This window comes from Phasianus colchicus, chromosome 4 (assembly GCF_987193195.1).
Source record: "Phasianus colchicus chromosome 4, bPhaCol1.hap1.1, whole genome shotgun sequence".
NCBI classification, from domain to species: Eukaryota; Metazoa; Chordata; class Aves; order Galliformes; family Phasianidae; genus Phasianus; species Phasianus colchicus.
In genome coordinates, this window is record NC_143439.1 from 72252532 (window position 1) to 72271192 (window position 18661).

The 18661-nt window shown below is 69.2% G+C and overlaps 3 protein-coding genes across 14 annotated transcripts; 2 read left to right on the plus strand and 1 right to left on the minus strand.

The window, feature by feature from the left end:
• The first annotated feature begins 25 nt into the window (after window positions 1–25).
• On the plus strand, window positions 26–4972 carry LOC116225630 (drebrin-like). The gene is made up of 14 exons (XM_090140007.1): window positions 26–190; window positions 837–889; window positions 972–1084; window positions 1240–1314; window positions 1826–1963; window positions 2045–2122; window positions 2187–2338; window positions 2458–2512; window positions 2929–3003; window positions 3082–3214; window positions 3285–4019; window positions 4131–4225; window positions 4473–4527; window positions 4612–4972. Exons 1-14 carry the CDS (start codon window positions 105–107, stop codon window positions 4683–4685), a joined length of 1917 nt encoding a protein of 638 aa, XP_089996133.1. The 5' UTR covers window positions 26–104; the 3' UTR covers window positions 4686–4972.
• On the minus strand, window positions 4960–16193 carry RTKN (rhotekin). Of its 12 annotated transcripts, none has more exons than XM_090139996.1 (14): window positions 15855–16169; window positions 14459–14580; window positions 11364–11563; window positions 11234–11295; window positions 9770–9823; window positions 9578–9695; window positions 8755–8973; window positions 7877–7971; window positions 7598–7704; window positions 6786–6914; window positions 6546–6711; window positions 6349–6453; window positions 6062–6167; window positions 5528–5661 (listed from the first exon to the last, which is right to left on the minus strand). In XM_090139996.1, exons 2-14 carry the CDS (start codon window positions 14534–14536, stop codon window positions 5655–5657), a joined length of 1446 nt encoding a protein of 481 aa, XP_089996122.1. In that variant the 5' UTR covers window positions 14537–14580; window positions 15855–16169; the 3' UTR covers window positions 5528–5654. The 12 variants fall into 12 exon arrangements, 11 of the variants coding, with proteins under 11 accessions (XP_089996119.1, XP_089996118.1, XP_089996128.1 ...); XM_090139994.1 differs by having other exon boundaries at window positions 6786–6917; window positions 15855–16154; XM_090139993.1 differs by lacking the exon at window positions 6062–6167 and having other exon boundaries at window positions 4960–5661; window positions 15855–16193.
• A 180-nt stretch (window positions 16194–16373) lies between these two features.
• INO80B (INO80 complex subunit B) lies at window positions 16374–18334 on the plus strand. The gene is made up of 5 exons (XM_031588708.2): window positions 16374–16528; window positions 16621–16810; window positions 17079–17197; window positions 17464–17645; window positions 17720–18334. The coding sequence occupies exons 1-5, from the start codon at window positions 16483–16485 to the stop codon at window positions 18182–18184; spliced, it is 1002 nt and encodes a 333-aa protein (XP_031444568.2). The 5' UTR covers window positions 16374–16482; the 3' UTR covers window positions 18185–18334.
• Window positions 18335–18661: the final 327 nt, after the last annotated feature.

An 18661-nucleotide genomic window follows, 5' to 3' on the forward strand; every position in this document is an offset into this window, starting at 1 on the left:
CCGCCCCGCCGGGTCCCGCCCGGTGCCGCCGGTCCCTCCCCACCTCTAAGACCGGGGCGGGGCCGCGCAGGAGCTGCCGGGCGGTGCGGGGCCGTGGGAGAACCATGGGGGCCCCGGGGCTGGAGCGGCACCGCCTGGCGCTGCTGGCGGCACGGGAGGACGTGGGCAACCCGCGGGCGGCCACCAACTGGTGAGGGAACGGCGCCGGGACGCGGGGGGGTCCCGAGCGGGACGGGCTGCGGAGCCGGACGGGGGGTTCCGGGGCGCACCGGGGCCGCGCACGTGGGTCGGACTGCGTGGGCCGGGGGCGGCGGGGCCGTGCCGGGACGGAGCGGCGACCCCGTGAGCGTGGGGTGGGAACGGGGAACCGGGACCGGGGTGCGGCTGCGGGGTGGCGGCGAGTTCCGCACGGTGCCCCTACGGCGCTCGCAATGCCCCCCCCCCACCCTCCCCGCGTGGAACCGCGCCCCGCCCGCGCCTGGGAGCCCCGCGCTCCCCCCCCATCCCGTCGCACAGCGCTGCCGTCCGGACCGCCCCCCGTCCTCGCCCTCCGCTCCGTCCGGGGCCGCGCGGCCGCTGCCCTCTGCCCGGTGCCCGTCCGCCCTCTGCGCAGGGACGCGAAGTCGCGCCGCCGGGGGGGGCCGCCCGGTGTCGGTACCCGGGGGGGCGGGCACGGCGCTTCCCGCCGCTCCATTGTCCCCGGGCGGATGACGGCGGCACTTCCACGAATTGAGGCCGTCGGGGGGCGGGGTGAGGGGCGGTGGCCGCGAGCCCCCACTTGCCCCCACCCCCCGGTCCGACCCTTACCCGGCACTGAGCGTCCCCCGCCCCCCCAGGGCCGTGTTCGCCTACGAGAAGCACCATGACCTCAGGCTGCTGGACTCGGGAGGTACGGGGGGGGCGTTGTACGGGGAGGGGGGGATCCGTGGGGGGTCGCGCGGCACGGGATCCTCCTGATCCCCCTCCCGCAGCCGGCGGTGTGGACGAGCTGGCGGCGAAGTTCTGTGCCAGCAGCATCATGTATGGGCTGTGCCGAGTGCGGGACCCCGGCAGCGGAGCCCCCCGCGTCGTCCTCATCAGCTGGGTGAGCCGGGGGGGCAACGGGGGTCTGCGCTGTGCCGTCCTACAGCGGGCACGGCACGGCTGGGCTTGGGGGATGAGCGGCTGGGGGTGCCGGGGTGCCGGGGATGGGATGGGAGGGCGCTGAGCCGGCAGCGCTGAGCCCCGCGCCTGTGCCAGGTCGGGGAGGAGGTGCCCGAGTCCCAGCGCCAGGCGTGCGCCGGACACCTGCCTGCCATCAGAGCCTTCTTCAAGGTGAGTCTGGAGCCCGGGGGGGTCCATCCAGGGAGCCCACCCCCCTCTTCCTGCCCCGCAGCCCCGACCTTTGCTTGCTGCTGCGTGCGGTGCATTCCTGGAGCTGCTGACTCAGGCGCTGCCGTTCCCAGCTCCCAGTTCCAGCTCCCAGTTCCAGCTTTGGCCGCTCTGTGGCTGCGGTTGGGCTCTCTGCCCCGGCCCCGTTCTGCCCCGGCCCCGTTCTGCCCCGGCCCCGTTCTGCCCCGGCCCCGTTCTGCCCCAGCCCTGTCCTGCCCCGGCCGCTCTGCCCTGCCCTGTGGAGCTGGGGCTGCTCCCCGCCCGTGCCTCCATCCCTGCACGCCCTGGGGTGAGATCCCACGTCTGGATCCGGCCCCACATCTGGATCTGCTGAGCACCGCTGGGAACGGTGCCCAGATTCCCCGGGGACGGTTTGGGAGCGGATCCCGGCGCGGGGGGGCCAAGGATGGCTCAGGGCGCTGTGGGGCCGACGCTGGCCCCATCCCGCTGCCAGGAGGCCACCGCCGTGCTGAGCGCCCGTCGTGCCGAGGAGGTGACGCAGGAGGGGCTGAGCCGCGTGCTGGCACAGCTGGCCCCCGCCGCAGCCCCGAGCACCAGGAGGACCCCCCCGGCAGACAGCGAGGAGTTGGTGGTGAGCGGGGCGGGGAAGCGGGGCGGGGCGGGGGGTCCCTGTGGGCGCCGCCGTGCACCCTGAGCCCCGCTGCTCCCGTAGGGCACCAACTACCGTAAGACCAACCCGGCGTTGGAGATCCGCCGCACCAAACGGGATTCGTTCTGGGCGCAGGCGGAGGTGAGGAGCTGTGGGTGCCGTGGGGGGGTGCGGGGTCCCATCCCGCTGAGTCCCTGCGGTGCAGCGCGAGGAGGAGCAGCGGAAGGAGGAGGAGCGGCGCCGGGCGCTGGAGGAGCGCAGGAGATGGGAGAGGGAGCGCATGGAGGAGGAGCGCAGGGACGCGGCGGAGCGCGAGCGGCGCTGCAGGGAGAAGGAGCAGCGCATCGAGGAGCAGCGGTGAGGCGGGCCCTGCCCGTGGCTCTGAGCCCAGCACCCGTGGGTGCCTGCAGTCCCCGTGTGCCCCTGCCCCGTGCCCAGCACCTGGAGGTGCCGGCGCTGAGCTCCCGTCCCCGCAGGAAGGAGCAGGCGCGGATAGAGGCGGAGGAGCGCAGGAAGGAGCAGCAGCGATGGGTGCGTGGGGCTGCGGGGTTAAGTTCTTCACTGAGAGAGCGGTGAGGTGCTGGAACAGCTGCCCACAAAGGCTGTGGATGCCCCGTCCATCCCTGGAGGTGTTCAAGGCCAGGTTGGATGGGGCCCTGGGCAGCCTGGGCTGCTGTGAAATGTGGAGGTTGGTGGCCCTGCATGTGGCAGCGGGTTGGAGCTTTGTGATCCTTGAAGTCCCTTCCAACCCGGGCCATTCTGTGATTCTGGGATGGAGGGGTGCCACACGGTGTTGCATCCTCACCGTGTCCCCAACCCCACGTCCCTGTCCCTGCATCCCCATCTCCACATCCCTGTCACCCTGTCCCCATCCCTACGTCCCTGTCACCCACGTCTCCATCACCGTGTCTCCATCCCTGTCCCCACATCCATCCCCATCCCCGCAGGAGCAGCAGCAGCGTGAGCACGAGGCAGCAATGCGGGATCGCTTCCGGCGCAGCGAATCCATTGAGAAGGCGGCGGTGAGTGGGGTGGGGGGACACTGAGGGCGGAGGGGGGCCGGGGGGGTTTGCACACCACAACAGCCCCCGGTGCTGCAGGAGGCGGCCGTGCTGGTGGCTCAGCGGTCGCAGAACCCGCGGGACTTCTTCCGGCAGCGGGAACGTGCAGGATCCACCTCGGGCAGCACCTCGGGCACCGCGCTGCCCGCCGGGCCCCTGGGCACACGGCCCGGTATGTGGGGGGATGGGGGGGGGCGGCCTGGGGGGTCCCTGGTGGGTGCGTGCTGACTGTGCCCCCCCAGGCGCCCGCCGCCCCTTCCTGCGGTACCAGCGCAGCCTGACCGAGTCCGCCTTCATCTTCCGCCGCCCGGAGACCCCCACCTCGCCCACAGCCCCCGATCCCGGTGCTTTCCAGGCTGCGGCCCCCCCCAGCCCCCGCCGACCCCCGGGGACTCCCCCCGGCCCGGCCGGGGTGGGGCCTCCCCATGCCAGTAGCCCCGTAGGGACGTGGCGCCCGCCCTGTGCCGCCGCGGGGAGCCCCCCGAGACCCCCGGGGGCCGGGACTCCATCTCCCATCAGCCCTTCCGGGCCCCCTGTCAGCCCCTCCCGGCTACAGAGCCCCCCCAGCCCTCCTGGGTCAGGGCCCCCAGTCAGCACTCGCAGAGCGGAGCCTCTGCCCCCCAGCAGCACTTCAGGCCTGGACCCCCCCAGCAACACCGCCAGGGGGCCGCCACCCCTCAGCCCCCCCCAGCAGCCCCCCACCGGCACCGTGGAGGACGAGGCTCTGCCCCTGCCCAGCCCCCCCAGCACCCCCTTGGATGAGGAGGGGCCCGCCCCTGGCACCCCCCCGTTGCCCAGCCCCCCCGCGTGGGGGGCTCCAGAGCTGCCGGTGGGGCTGGATGAGGGGGTCCTGAGCCCTCGGGAGGGCCCCCCCCCACCTGGGCTGCCCCCCGCCCCACTGCCTCCCCGCAGCCCCAGTCCCCCAGGCCTGAAGGATGCAGCAGTGCCCTGCCTGGCACCCCGCGATCTGCAGCAAGGTGGGTGCACAGAGCCCCCCCAGTGTGGGGCTGGGATGGGGTTCCCTCACAGCGTACCCCTACCCCACACCTGGCCCGGAGGGGGGGCTCAGCCGTGTCCCCCTCCTGCAGGGACAGCTGGGGAGCACCAGCTGGAGCCAGAAGTGAGCAACAGGGGGCAGAATGGCATTGGGGACTGGGCACCCCCTTGGGGCCCTCCGAAGCAGGTATGGGGCAACTGGTGACACTGGGATGGGGTTGGGGGTGATGGACGGGGCCGGGTGGGGGGCAGAGGGTGATGGCAATGTGGGGCTGTGGGTGGAGGTTTGGGGGCAGGTGGGCAGCAGGCAGGAGATGGCTCTGGGGCTGGGAGCAGGATGGGGATGATGGATCGTCGAGGGCGGAGGGCAACGCGCAGGACGCGGGGGGGGGAGGGGGGCTCAGCGTTGGGGACCCCCGGGTGCTCTCCCACAGGGGGCTGAGCCCGATGCCACCATCCTGCTGCAGCCACTGCAAAAAGCCAAGCCAGGTACGGGCCACCCCCGCCATATCCCCAACCCCCCCCATGCCCCTCACCTTCACCCCCCGGCCTCACCCTCTCCCTCTCTCCCAGGTTTCACCCAGCTCCTGACCCCCGGCGCCTCCCCCCCGCCCGAGGACAAGGAGCTCTCCCCCCACGCTGTGTAGCTGGGGGGGGCAGCAGCACTACGCCCCCCACTGCTCTCCACGGCACCGCACAGCCGGGGCTGCCCCAAACCTCACCCCTGGTGCCCGCAGTCCCCGGCGCCGCGCCCTGCACTGACCCCTTCCCCCTCCTCCTCCCCCCCCCCCCCCGCACAGCAGCTTTGGGCAGCAGCCGCCCCACGCAGCCCCAGCGCCGCAGCACCGTGCTGGGGGGGCACAACCCCCCGGGGGGGTGGGGGGGCACGCAACGCCCCCCGCCCCAATGAGACGCGGCGGCTGTTAAATAAATTTTAATGCACATGGACGAGGTGGCGGCTTTGGCTGGTCCTGGCCACGGTTAGGAGTGTGAGGCATAAAGCGGGGGGGCCCCGACCCCCCCCCAGGGCTGGATCCGCGCCCACCCATTGCGGGGGGTCAGCCCTGAGCACCATCCGGGTGGGGGGGGTGGAGCCCCGACCCCACCCTGCGGCGGTGGCAGCAGCTCCGAGCGACGCGACCCGACCCCCCCCCGCCCGCTTCGGCACCGTACATTCCAGTTTCTCCCCAAGAAGAGCAGCCCTGAGCACCGGGACCCCCGACCCGGGGCGCATCCTCACGGTGCCCCCCCGCCCCCTCCCCAGAACCCTCCGGGGGTGCCGGGCTCACACCTGGGACTGGAGGCGGCCCGGGGGGGCGGCGCGTTCGGTGTCGGGGCTGGAGCTGCCGGGGCTGGAGGAGCCGGAGCCGGGCGGGGGGCGCGGGGAGGGGGCGCGCCGGGTTCCCCCCCGGCCCTTCAGGGTGCTGAGCTTCGCGTCCAGCGACAGCGTGCGGGGGCGGGCGCGGGGCCGGGGGCTGCAGCCGGCGGGGGGGGCGGCGTGCGGGGGGGGACCCTCGAAGAGGGAGAGCCACGGAGGGCAGCCCCGGGCCCCCCCCGCCAGCGCCGCAGCGCGCCGCGTCAGGATGTCCGTCACAGCCTCGATGTCGTCGGAAGGGTCAATAGCTGCGGGGAAGGACGGTCAGCGGCGGGACGCGGCGGGGGGGCAGGGGAGGGGGTGCGCCCCATGGGTGGGGGGGTGTCCTAAGGAGGGGTGCGCCCCATGGACACGCTGTGCCCCGTGGATGTGGTGCGCCCGGCGGACACCGCGTGCACTACAGCCGGGTCGCGCACAGCACTGTGACAAACGGGACGTGCGCTGGAGCCAGGGGACACGGCCGGGATGCGCCCCGCGGCCGGGACAACCGTGCTGCGCTCTGCAGCCACGCTGGCCGGGCTGCACCCGCGGCAATGCAGCCGGGAGGCGCCCAGCAGCCGGCACAGCCGTGCCACGTCCAATGCCGTGCACCGCAGCCGTGCCGCGCGGCGGGCACCGAGCACCCGTGGCAGAGGCCCCGTACGTCACCTGTCACTGTAATAGGAGGAGAGCAGAGCGCGGATCTCCGCCGAGACGGCGTTATCCTGCAGCAGGAGCCCCTCGCAGGAGGAGGGCACGGCCGGGCCGGGCAGCGCTGGCACAGAGCGCAGAGAGGAGCACAGAGAGGAGCGGAGACACAGGGAGAGCAGACGGCAGAGAGCCGGGCAGCAGGAGGAGGAAGAGGAGGATGAGGAGGAAGAAGAGAAGGAGGAAGAGAAGGAGGAAGAGGAGCAGAAGGAAGAGGAGGAGGAGGAAGAGGAGGAGGCTGCGCTCACCCATCTCGTGGTACAGCGATCCCTGGCGCGGCAGCGGGGCGGGCGGGCGGCGCGGCGGCGGCACGTCGATGCGCATCAGCTCGTCGCAGCACTGCTTCCACTGACCTGCGGGCACGGGTGCGGGACGGGCTGGGTGCGGGACGGGCCGGGTGCGGGACGGGCTGGCTCAGGTGCTGCCCTGCCCCGGCCCCACGCACTCATGTCGTAGAAGTGCTGCCAGAACGCCTCCATCCAGCGCTGCGTCTCGGCGCGGCTCTCGGCCAGCAGCGTGTGGGTCACCTCCTCTGCCCCATAGCGGTTGGTGACCGTCATGCTGTGCAGTTTGCCCCGCGCCTCCTGCTCCGTGGCGCGGATCCGCGTCTCCTGCACGGCGCGGCCGTCAGCCTCCCGCCCACAGCCGCCTCCCTCCCCTTCCCCCCCCAAAATGAGACCCCCACCTTGTTGATGGCGATGGTGAGCGCGGGCTGCACGCTGCCCTCCGCCTCCTGCGCCCGCCGGTAGCACAGCAGGTTGGTGCCGCGCAGCACGCAGAACAGCCGCGCCCAGCCCTGCGGCTCACCCGGCGCCTGCTGCGGGGACGGGGCCCGTAAGGACCGCAGCACCCGAGGGTGCAGCCCCCACCCCCCCACCCAGACACCGCGGGGATCCCGCTCCCATCACACCGCAGCCGATGGCAGTGATGGCTGAGAGGCGGGGGCTGCTGCTACTGCCCGGCCCCACAGCGCCCCCAGCCCATTTCCATCCCCACCCTCACCGCGGTGTCCATCCCAGCCCCATCCCTTTCCCTCTGCATCCCCAAACCATTCCCATCCCATCCCATCCCATCCCATCCCATCCCATCCCATCCTGCCAACATTCCCATCACATTTCCATCTCCCCAACACCACCACCCCTCCACTTCCCAATTCCCACCTCATTTCCATCTCCATCTCTGTACCCATCCCATCCCTTCTGCATCCCCATCCCATTCCCATTCCATCCACATCTCATCCCCTCTGCTTCTCAATTCCTGTCTCATCCCACCCCCATCCCATCCCATCCCATCCCCACCCCATCCCATCCCCACCCCCATCCCATCCCATCCCCATTCCCATCCCATCTTGCCAACATTCCCATTCCATTTCCATCCCCCCACAACACCATCCCCTCCACCTCCCAATTCCCATCCCATCCCCATTCCTCTCACCATCTGTCCCCATCTCTCCCTCCCCCACACCCCCTGTGCCCCCCGATCCCCCCCCCCGCATACCTGCACCTTCAGGAAGCCGCACATCACCTGTGCAGCCATGCAGTGGGGCTGGGCAGCCAGGCGGCAGCACATGCTGCCATACAGAGGCAGCCAGAAGGAGCTCTCCTCTGGGTGTGGGGGCACACAGCACACTCAGGGGCTGCCCAGCACAGGGAAGACCCCCAGCTGCCCCCACCCCCCCCACCGTGCCTCGCTGTGACCCCTCCCTACACTCGGACCCTCCTCCCTGAAGCACAGGACCCCACGGCTCCCTGCCCCCCCCAGCCGTGCTGTGCTCACCATTGCAGGCGATGGCGAGGTCGTGTGTGCGGAACCCATCCTGCACCTCGGCCAGGGACAGCACCGTGTGTGCCAGGAGGTGATATTTGGGGCCCCTGCAGGGAGTGGGGCTGCGGGGCACTGCACACCCCCACAGCCCCACTGCCCGACATCCCGCATTTGCACCCCTGTGCTCCCGTATGCCAACATCCCTTTCCATTTCTATTTTCGCCTCCATTCCCATGCCAGCCCAACCCCATCCTTGTCCTTGTCCCCATCCTCAGCCCCATCTCTGCTCCCATTCTCATCCCCGTTGGGACACAGGGATATGGAGACACAGGGACATGGAGGTGTGGAGCAATGTGGGTCCAATGTGGGTCATTCCCACCCCACCCTGTCCCCATTCCATCCCATCTCCATCCCACCTTTATCCCCATCCCATTCCACACCATCCCATCCGCATCCCCATCCCATCCCCATCCGCATCCCCATCCCATTCTGTCCCATCCCCATTCTATTCCCACCCCATTCCCTTCCTCACCCCCATCCCATCCCCATCCCCACCCCCACCCCCATCCCATCCCACCCCCATCCCATCCCCATCCCCACCCCCACCCCCATCCCATCCCACCCCCATCCCATCCCCATCCCCATCCCCACCCCCACCCCCATCCCATCCCATCCCATCCCACCCCCACCCCCACCCCCACCCCCACCCCCATCTCCATCCCATTCCATCCCACTCCCACCCCCATCCCATCCCATCCCATCCCATCCCATCCCATCCCATCCCATCCCATCCCATCCCCACCCCCATTCCAACTCCATCCCACCCCCACCCCCATCCCCTCCAATCCCACCCCACCCCACCAGGACGCAGTGACAACGCAGACACTCACGGCACACTGGGGGCAGGCAGCAGCAGGGCCCCCCCCCCGTTGGCTGTGGGGCTGCTGGGCCCCCCATCCATGGTGGCCCGCAGGCGGCGCCCGGCGGAGCGGCCCAGGGAGCTGCTGAGTTTGCTGGCCAACTTCCTGGGTGCGCTGCCCCCCACCTCCTCCCCCAGCCCTGCGCTGTACAGCTCCACCTTCAGCAGGAAATCTGGCCCGGCCTCCGAGCTGTGAGCGGCATCAGTGGGGGGTTGGGGTACGGGGGGGGGGGGGGGGGCGTGGGGATAAGAGGATGTGGGGACAAGGAGACACAGATGTGCACACGTGGGGTGCGGGGATGTGGGCAGTAAGGGCGTGCAGATGTGGCGCATGGCGACACGGGGACACGGAGGTGTGGGGACACAGGGATTTGGGGATGCCTAAGTGTGGGATGTGGGGACGTGGGGATGTGTGGACACGGGGACTTGGGGACACAGGAATACGGGATGCCTAAGTGTGGGATGTGGGGATGTAAGGGTGTGCAAATGTGGCGCGTGGGGATGTGCACATGTGGGACGTGGGGACACAGGGATATGGAGATGCGTAGGTGTGAGATGTGGGGACGTGAAGATGGGAGGGTGTGCAAACGTGGCACGTGGGGACGTGGGGACATGGAGATGTGCACGAGTGGGATGCGTGGACACGGGGATGTGTGGACATGAGGGCTTGGGGACGCGGGGATGTGGAGGTGCGGGGATGCGCACACGTGGGATGTGGGGACACGGATCTGTATGGGACAGGCAGACGGTGCTGTGGGGACAGAGGGACGCGGGGACGCGGGGGCAGGGCTCACAAGAGCACGGCGTTCTCAAAGCAGATGTCGGTGAGCGTGCGGTCCACCAGCACCATCTCGGTGTCGTAGATCTCCACGCCGAGCTGCAGGAGGCAGAAGACGGCGCAGCGGTGCAGCTCTGCGCCGGGCGGGGGGTCAGGAGGTGCAGGGGGGGGGGTCAGGGACCACCCCCCCCCCCACACACACACTCACCCCCTTTGTTCCTGAAGTACTCCGTGTCCTTCCACATCAGTGGGATGCGCAGGTCTGGGAGGGGGGACCGGAGGTGAGGCCATAGGAGCCCTCCTCACCCTGGGCCGGTGTGGGACCCCCAGTGCCCTCCCCACCACGGGACCCCCAGCATCCCCACAGCACGGCACCCCCACTGCACTCCCAGTGATGGGACTCCCAGTACTCCCCCAGCCACGGGACCCCCCCTGCCCTCCCCGTCACAGGACCCCCAGCCTCCACCCACCATGGGACCCCCAGTGCATCCCCACACTATGAGACCCCCAGCACCTCCACACCATGGGACCCCCACTGCACCCCCAGCTATGAGACACCCAGCGCTCCCCCAGCCATGGGATCCTCAGTGCCCTCCTCACCATATCACCCCCACTGCCCCCCTTACATGGGATGCCCAGTGATTCCCCCAGTATGGGACCCCCGTTGCCCAGCAGTGGACCCCCAGTGCTCCCTCACAGAATCACAGAATGGCCCAGGTTGGAAGGGACCTCAAGGATGATGAATCTCCAACCCCCCACCTCACACAGGGCCACCAACCTCCACATTTCACAGCAGCCCAGGCTGCCCAGGGCCCCATCCAACCTGGCCTTGAACACCTCCAGGGATGGACGGGGCATCCACAGCCTCTCTGGGCAGCTGTTCCAGCACCTCACCACTCTCACAGCAAACAACTTCCCCCTCACATCCAACCTCAATCCACCCTCCCTCAATTCAAACCATTTCCTTGTCCTGCTGTTATGTTGTCATGGCTGTCCAGGATTCCCAGGATCCCCACACCATGGGACCCTCAAAGCATCACCACACTCTGGGACCACCACTGCCCTCCTCATTATGGGATCCCCAATGCCATCCCCACCACGGGACCCCCACTGCACTCCCAGCTATGGGACCCCCAGTGCCCTCTCTACCATGGGACCCTGGCATCCCCCTGGGACTCTGGGACCCCCACTGCCCTCCTCACCATAGGACCCCCATTGCCCCCCAACAGTGGATGCCCAGTGCCCACCCAGCCATGGGACCTCCACTGCATCCCCACACTATGAGACCCCCATTGCCATCCTCACTGTGGGACCCCCAGTGTCTTCCCACACTACAGGACCCCCACTGCACCCCTAGCTATGGGACCCCCATTGCCCTCTTCACCACGGGACCCCCATTGCCCTTCCCACCACGGGACCCCCAGCATCCCCAGTTATGGGACACCCACTGCTCCCCCAGCCATGGGACCCCCCCAGTGCCCTCCCCACCATGGGACCCCCGGCATCCCCACACCCTGGGACCCCCAACGCATCCCCACAGTATGGGACCCCGATTGCCCTCCTCACACGGGACTCCCAGTACCTCCCCACAGTATGGGACCCCCCATCGCCCCCCCAGCCAGGGGACCCCCCAGCATCCCCCCACCACAGGACCCCCCGCGCTCCCCCATACCCGAGACGCAGACCCTCCCCCGGCAGGGCAGCCTCTCATCGGTGGGTCCGGCATCCGAGGGGCTGCGGGGGGAAGCGCGGAGCCGTGACGGCTGCGGGGACCCCCTGCTCCCCCCCCCCGTGCTGCTCACCGCCTGGCCGCGCGCTGCATCACCTGCGCCTCCTTCATGCGCTGCAGCTCGGCCATGTAGGCCAGGATGCGGCTGTTGCAGACCTGCAGGCTCTTGGTGGCCTCCAGCGCCTGCTCCCGCTGTGTGCAGGCAGCCAGCAGCTTGCAGGCGCCCTCCCGCATGCGGATCTCGTGGTCGATCTTCTTCTGGATGTCCGTGTCCTGTGGGGTGGGCGGTGTGGCCGTGGGGTCCCTCGGGGGTCCCTCGAGGGTCCCATCCCAGCCAACCCACCCCAAGCTGCTTCAATGCCCCGCGGCTCCATCGTGGTACAACGCCCCAGAACGGCTCCTGACCCCCCTGGGGCACCCCATAGCAGAGCCACGTGCCCCATGGATTGCTGTGTGCCCCATGGATGTGCTGAGTGCCCCCATGGATTGCTGAGTGCCCCATGGATGTGCTGAGTGCCCCCATGGATTGCTGTGTGCCCCATGGATGTGCTGAGTGCCCCATGGATGTGCTGAGTGCCCCATGGATGTGCTGAGTGCCCCATGGATGTGCTGAGTGCCCCATGGATGCGCTGAGTGCCCCATGGATGTGCTGAGTGCCCCATGGATTGCTGAGTGCCCCCATGGATGCACTGTGTGCCCCATGGATTGCTGAGTGCCCCATGGATGTGCTGAGTGCTCCATGGATGCACTGTGTGCCCCATGGATGCACTGTGTGCCCCATGGATTGCTGAGTGCCCCATGGATGTGCTGAGTGCCCCCACAGATTGCTATGTGCCCCATGGATGTGCTGAGTGCTCCATGGATGCACTGTGTGCCCCATGGATGCGCCCCACGTGCTCCATGGATGTGCTGTGTGCCCCATGGATTGCCATGTGCCCCACAGATGTGCTGAGTGCCCAATGGATGTGCCAAGTGCCCCACGGATTGCTGTGTGCTCCACGATATGCTGTGTGCCCCATGGATGTGCTGTGTGCCCCATGGATTGCTGTGTGCCCCATGGATTGCTGTGTGCCCCATGGATGTGCTGTGTGCCCCACGGATGTGCTGAGTGCCCCACGGACGTGCTGTGGTCTCCCAAAGTGCCATGTGCCCCACAGAACTAACATCCCTACAGAGACATCACCGGCCCCACAAACATACACCTGCCCCACGGGGCAGCCACCAGTCCTACAGCTGTGCCACACACCTTACGGACACACAGTGCACCCCACAATGCACCCCACAATGCACCCCACAGACACACAGATGAGTAGAGAAGACACAAACATCCTAACGTTGCCCTGTGCCCCACAGGTTCCTTGGGCACCCCATGGAAATGCCACAGACCTCACACGCACCACGTGCCCCACAGACACACTGCTCACCCCACAGATGCACTGAGAAGCTGCGTACCCCACACTGACATCGTGTGTCCCACAGATGTGCCCCACAGCTCCACCGTGCACCCATGGACATGCCACGCACCCAGGCACATCTCATACCCTACAGATGCATTACAGACCCCACGGGGAACCCCTACACCCCAGAGACACATCACACACCCACAGGGGACATCTACACCCCACAGACACATCTCATACCCTACAGACACATTATGCACCCCACAGAGGACTCCCACAGCCCCACAGCCACATCACACACCCCGCAGAGGAGCCCTACACCCCACGTGCACATCTCATGTGCCACAGATGCATTACACACCCTATGGAGGACCCTCACAGCCCCATAGACACATCACAACCCCACAGACACACCACAACCCCACAAAGGAGCCCTACACCCCACAAACATGTTACAACCCCACAGACGTTACATGGGACCCCACAGCCCCACAGTCACATCACACACCCCATAGAGGAGCCCTACACCACACAGACACATCTCATACCCTACAGATGCATTACAAACCCCACAGGGGATCCCCACAGCCCCATAGACACATCACAACCCCTCAGCCCCATCACACACCCCATGGAAGACCCCACAAACACATCTCATACCCTACAGATTCATTACACACCCTATGGAAGACCCCCCCAGCCCCACAGCCCCATCTCCCCATGGAGGACCCCACAAACACATCTCATGCCCCACAGACGCATTACACACCCTATGGAGGACCCCCACAGCCCCATAGACACATCACAGCCCCACAGCCCTATCACGCACCCCACAGAGGAGCCCTACACCCACAAACACGTTACACACCCCACAGACATTACATACCTCACAGGGGACCCCCACAACCCCATCACACACCCCACAGAGAACCCAAACACCCCACAAACACATCTCATGCCCCACAGACGCATTACACACCCTATGGAGGACCCCCACAGCCCCATAGACACATCACAACCCCACAGCCCCATCACACACCCCACAGAGGAGCCCTACACCCCACAGGCACATCTCATACCCTACAGATGCATTACAGACCCCACGGGGGACCCCCACAGCCCCATAGAAAGATCACGACCCCACAGATACGTTACACACCCCACAGAGGAGCCCTACACCCCACAGACACATCTCATACCCTACAGACACATCACGCACCCCACGGAGGACCCCCACAGCCCCACAGACACATCACAACCCCATAACCCCATCACCCCACAGACCCACCGTGCCCTCCCCCCCACACCCCCAGCCTCATCACACCCCACAGACGTGCCCCCCACCCCCCAAACATCCATTCCCCACCCCACAACCCCCCAGCCCCACAACAACAGCAGCACAGCGATGGGTTGAGGAGGAAGGGGAAAAGGGGGGGGCGACCCTATAGCCACCCCCACCCCGCCCCCCCTCCCCCCCAGGCGCCCCACACTCACAGCACCGCAGCTCTCCATCCCGGCTCAGGGCAACGGTAGAGCCGCAGCGGTGACATCACCGCTATAAATACTCACTGCAGGGGGGGGGGGCGAGCGGTTGAGCCCCCCCCACGAGACCCCCATCGAATCAAACCCCATTAAAGGGCACACAACAGCAGGGCAGGGTACCCGGGGGGGGGAGGGGGGCGGCCGGAACCGGCCGCCCCCCCCTCCCCCCCGGGTACCCTGCCCTGCAGAAAGCAGAGGGGATTTCAGCCCCCCCCCCCTAAATTACCTCCAAGCTGAGAGCGATCTGCCGGATGTAAAGCATATTGAGGTCCTCCAAGATGCGCAATTTATCCGCCACCTCCATCGACCCCACCGATACCGGGAGCGGGGACCCCCCCCCCGAAAGGGCTGCACGGAGAGAAAAAAGGGCCCTTTCATCACCCCCCCCCCCCCTCCTCCTCCTTCCCCATCCCCCTCCTTCCCTTCTTCCCTCCGCCCCAACCGAGGAAACAAACAGCCGTTGTGCGGGAAAAGGGCAGCGCGGGTGGATAACGGGGTGCGGGGCTATGGGGACGTGGCAACCCCCCCCCCCCCCCCCCCCGCATCACCATCTTCCCGCTGCCCCCTATCGGTGCTTCCCGCACCCCCAACACCACCCCCCCTTCCCGGTACCTGCCCCGCTCCCGGCCCCGCAGCTCCGCACGGCTCCGCACCGCGCACGGAAAGGCGGCGATCCCCGCCCGCCCCCCGCATTCCTCCGGCGGCGGCGACGGCGGCGGCTCCGGTTACAGAGGGCGGCACCGCACCGCGGGGCGGGGATGGGGTGCGGGATTGGGGGCGGGTGGGAGCGCCCCCTGGCGGCGGGACGGGAAAGGGGCGCTGCGTCGGGACGGTGCGGGACGGTGCGGGTCCACGGGGCACGGAACGGAACGGGGCTACAGAGCGCGGCGCAGAGCAGCACGGCACGGCCCTACAATGCAAGGCACGGCCCTATAGAGCACAGCACAGCCCCACACAGCACGGGACAGGGCTACATAGCACGGGACAGAGCAGCACGGCACGGCCCCATACAGCACGGCACGGCCCTACAATGCAAGGCACGGCCCCACACAGCACGGGACAGGGCTACATAGCACGGGACAGAGCAGCATGGCACAGCCCTATATAGCACGGCACGGCCCTATACAGCACGGCACGGCCCTACAATGCAAGGCACGGCCCTATAGAGCACAGCACAGCCCCACACAGCACGGGACAGGGCTATATAGCACGGCACAGAGCAGCACGGCACGGCCCTATATAGCACGGCCCTATATAGCACGTGGGCACGGCCCTACAGCGCACGGTTCAGCACAGTTGAACGCAGCACGGGACAGCAGCTCAACACGACGCGGCGTAACTCAGTGCGAGCGATCCCAGCTCGGTGAACGCAGCGCAGCCCGCAGCACGGCTGTCCCGCAGGGCACGGCGCGCGGTGCCGCCTCGGGGCCGGGAGGGGCCGTGGGATCCGCTCCTCCCGGACCGGCAGCGCCCCGTAGTACCGGCGGGACGGGAGGGACCGCCCGGACGGGACGGGGCGGGTGGGCGCGGCGGCGCCTTCGCCCTTCCCGGCGGCGGCGGCGGCCCGGTCCCGCCGCTCCCACCGCCGCGGGGCTCCCGGACGCGCGTGGGTCCGCCCGTACCTGCGGGGCGCGGAGCAGCTCCGTCTGCAGCGCCGAACCCCGCGCCACGGTCGCGCGGCCGCGTTGGGACCGGGAGAACATCGCACCGGGACCGCACCGCACCGCGGACCCTCGGGCAGCCGGGGGGAGGCGGGGACGGTACCGGGCGGGTCCTGGCACGGGGCGGGCGCGGAGCCACCGGTAGCGGCGGACAAAGGGCGACTGAAGGCTGCAGCTGCACAGGGTTGGGGAGGGGGGGAAACCGGGGTGCGTGAGTGGGAGTGCGCGTGGGCGCGCCCGCGTGTGTCAGTGCACGGCCGCCCGTGCGCGTGTCCGCGTTCACGCGCTCCTGCACCGCGCGTGGGGCTGCCCGCAGGAAACGGCCCCGAATCTCCACGCACGTGGCCGGGGCCGAACGCGGGACGCGGCCCCGCGGCCTCGCGGCCGCGGTTTCCCACCCGGACGGCGCTGTCCGACGGACTCTGCCCACTTCAAAGATGGCGGCGACGGCGCTCTCCCCGCCCACTCGCCCGCACCGGATGTTTGCTGCGCGGCGGGCGGAAGTGGGTCCGTCCGGAATGCGTTCCCCCACGGCGCGGTTTCGGGCTCCGGCAGCGGCACCACCGCCGGGTGCGGGCGGCCCGGGCCGATGAGCAAAGCGTGGCGGCGGGGCAGGATGGAAGGCGGCGAGCACGGTGAGGCCGGGGAGAGGCAGAGGGGCCGCGGCTCCTTCGGGCTGTGGGCGAGGGTCCGCTCCCGGATCCGGGCCTTATGGCGGCTCCCGCAGGTGAGGAGGACGATGGCGGCGGGCACGGCGCGCACAAGAAGAAGCACAAGAAGCACAAGAAGAAGCACAAGAAGAAGCACCACCACGAGCCCGCGGCAGCGCCCGAGGCCCCGCAGCCCACGGCCGCCCCGCGGAAACCGCAGCTGAAGCTGAAGATCAAACTGGGGGGGCAGATCCTGGGCACCAAGAGGTGAGGGCGAAACCCACCCCCCAAAGCCAGGGACGGCGCTCTGCCCCACTGCGCCCTTCCTCGTGTCCTCGGGGGGATCCCGGGAAGGGCATCCTGGGGTTGGATCTTGGTCCCTGCTGGCTGGGCCCTGCCCCGTGTCTGTGGGGAGGTCCTGGCGCTGGGACCCGCCTGGGTCCTGCCCCGTGTCCCCGTATCCCGGCACCTCAGTGCCCCAGGTTGGTGCCCCCCGGCTCTGCCCGACCTCAGGGGCGGTGCATTCCCCCTGCAGCGTGCCCACCTTCACCGTGGTCCCTGAAGCACAGAGTTCCCCCTCCCCGCTGATGGTGGTGGACGAGGAGGATGAGCCCACCGAGGGAGTGCCCATTGAGCAGTACCGGGCCTGGCTGGGTAAGCGCTGAGGGGAAGGGCGTGGTGGGAGGAGGTGGGCTTGGGGGCCCGAGGCAGGGCTGGGCTGGTCCTGCCCCTCCCGCAGGCTTTAGGTGGGCTGGGAGTGCCGCCACACTGGGCACTGCTCTGGGCCCTGTTGAGCGAGGTTTCCGCACCGACGGGCAGCGCGGGCCGCCTCAACGTGGTGCGGGGTTGGCATCACCCCAGGACAGAGCGAACATGGCTTTCCCTGTGGTGATTGCTCTGTCCTTCACCGCCCGGCTCAGATGAGGACAGCAACCTGGACCCCTCCCCTTTGCCGGACCTGGACTCAGAGAGTTGCTTCCCCACCCGCGAGGATGAGGAGGAGGAAGAGGAGCGTTGGCTCGACGCCCTGGAGAAGGGCGAGCTGGACGACAACGGAGAGCTCAAGAAGGAAGTGGACGAATCCCTGCTGACGGCGCGGCAGGTGAGGGGCGGGCCGGGGCTGTGTGGGGGGGTGGCAGCTCAGGGCCGGGCGCCTCACATCGCCGCACCCCGCAGAGAGCCCTCCTGCACAAGCAGCAGAGCCAGCCGCTGCTGGAGCTGCCCATGGGCTACAAGGCCAAGGAGCTGACGGAGGAGATGCTGGTGAAGCGCGAGGAGCGGGCGCGCAAACGGCGCCTGCAGGCGGCCAAGAAGGCGGAGGAGAACAAGAACCAGACCATCGAGCGGCTCACCAAGACCCACAAGGCCAAAGTGAAGGCGCTGCGGGAGCGCCGGGCCCGGCCGGCCGCCTGCCCCGTGGTGCAGTACCGCAACGCCGCCGATCTCATCACCGTCTCCTTCCCCGCGGGCGCTGCGCCGCCGCTGCTGCCCAGCACCGCCCCCCCGGTGCCGCCGGCCGCGCTGTGCGGCGTCAGCGGCTGCGCCAACCGCCGCCGTTACTGCTGCTCCCGCACCGGGCTGCCGCTCTGCAGCCTGGCCTGCTACAAGCGCAACCTGCGGCTGCAGGAGGCCGCCGCCTGACCGCGGGCCGGGACCGAGGCCGCGCTGCGGACGGCAAACAGCCGGCGCCGCCCTTCCCGCGTGCGGCGCCGCGCGTCCCGGTGCGCGGGGCGGCGGCACGTTGGCGGGACGGAACAGCGCCTGGTTGGTCGGCGTGGCCGTCAATCTTCAGACGAGTCGTGCGTTCGCTTTTCTTTGGCCGCTCTCTCGCGGGTGGCCGCCCCGGGGGGCGGGCCCGGGCGCGCGGTTGGTGGCGACGCCCGTCCGTCACGCGCGGTGACGGAGGGCGAGGCCGCCGTTGGCCGCGGCTCCCGTCGGGCGGGGCCGGGAGGGCGGGGCCGCGCCTCCGATTGGCCGCGGGCGCCGCGGGGGCGGGACTCGGTCCCTTTGTCTCTGTTGTCGGGCGTGAGGCGCGGGCAGACGGCCGCCGATTGGACGAGGCGGGGCGGCGGCGGCGGCTCCGGTTGGCCGGCGGCGGCGGGGCGGCGTCGGATTGGC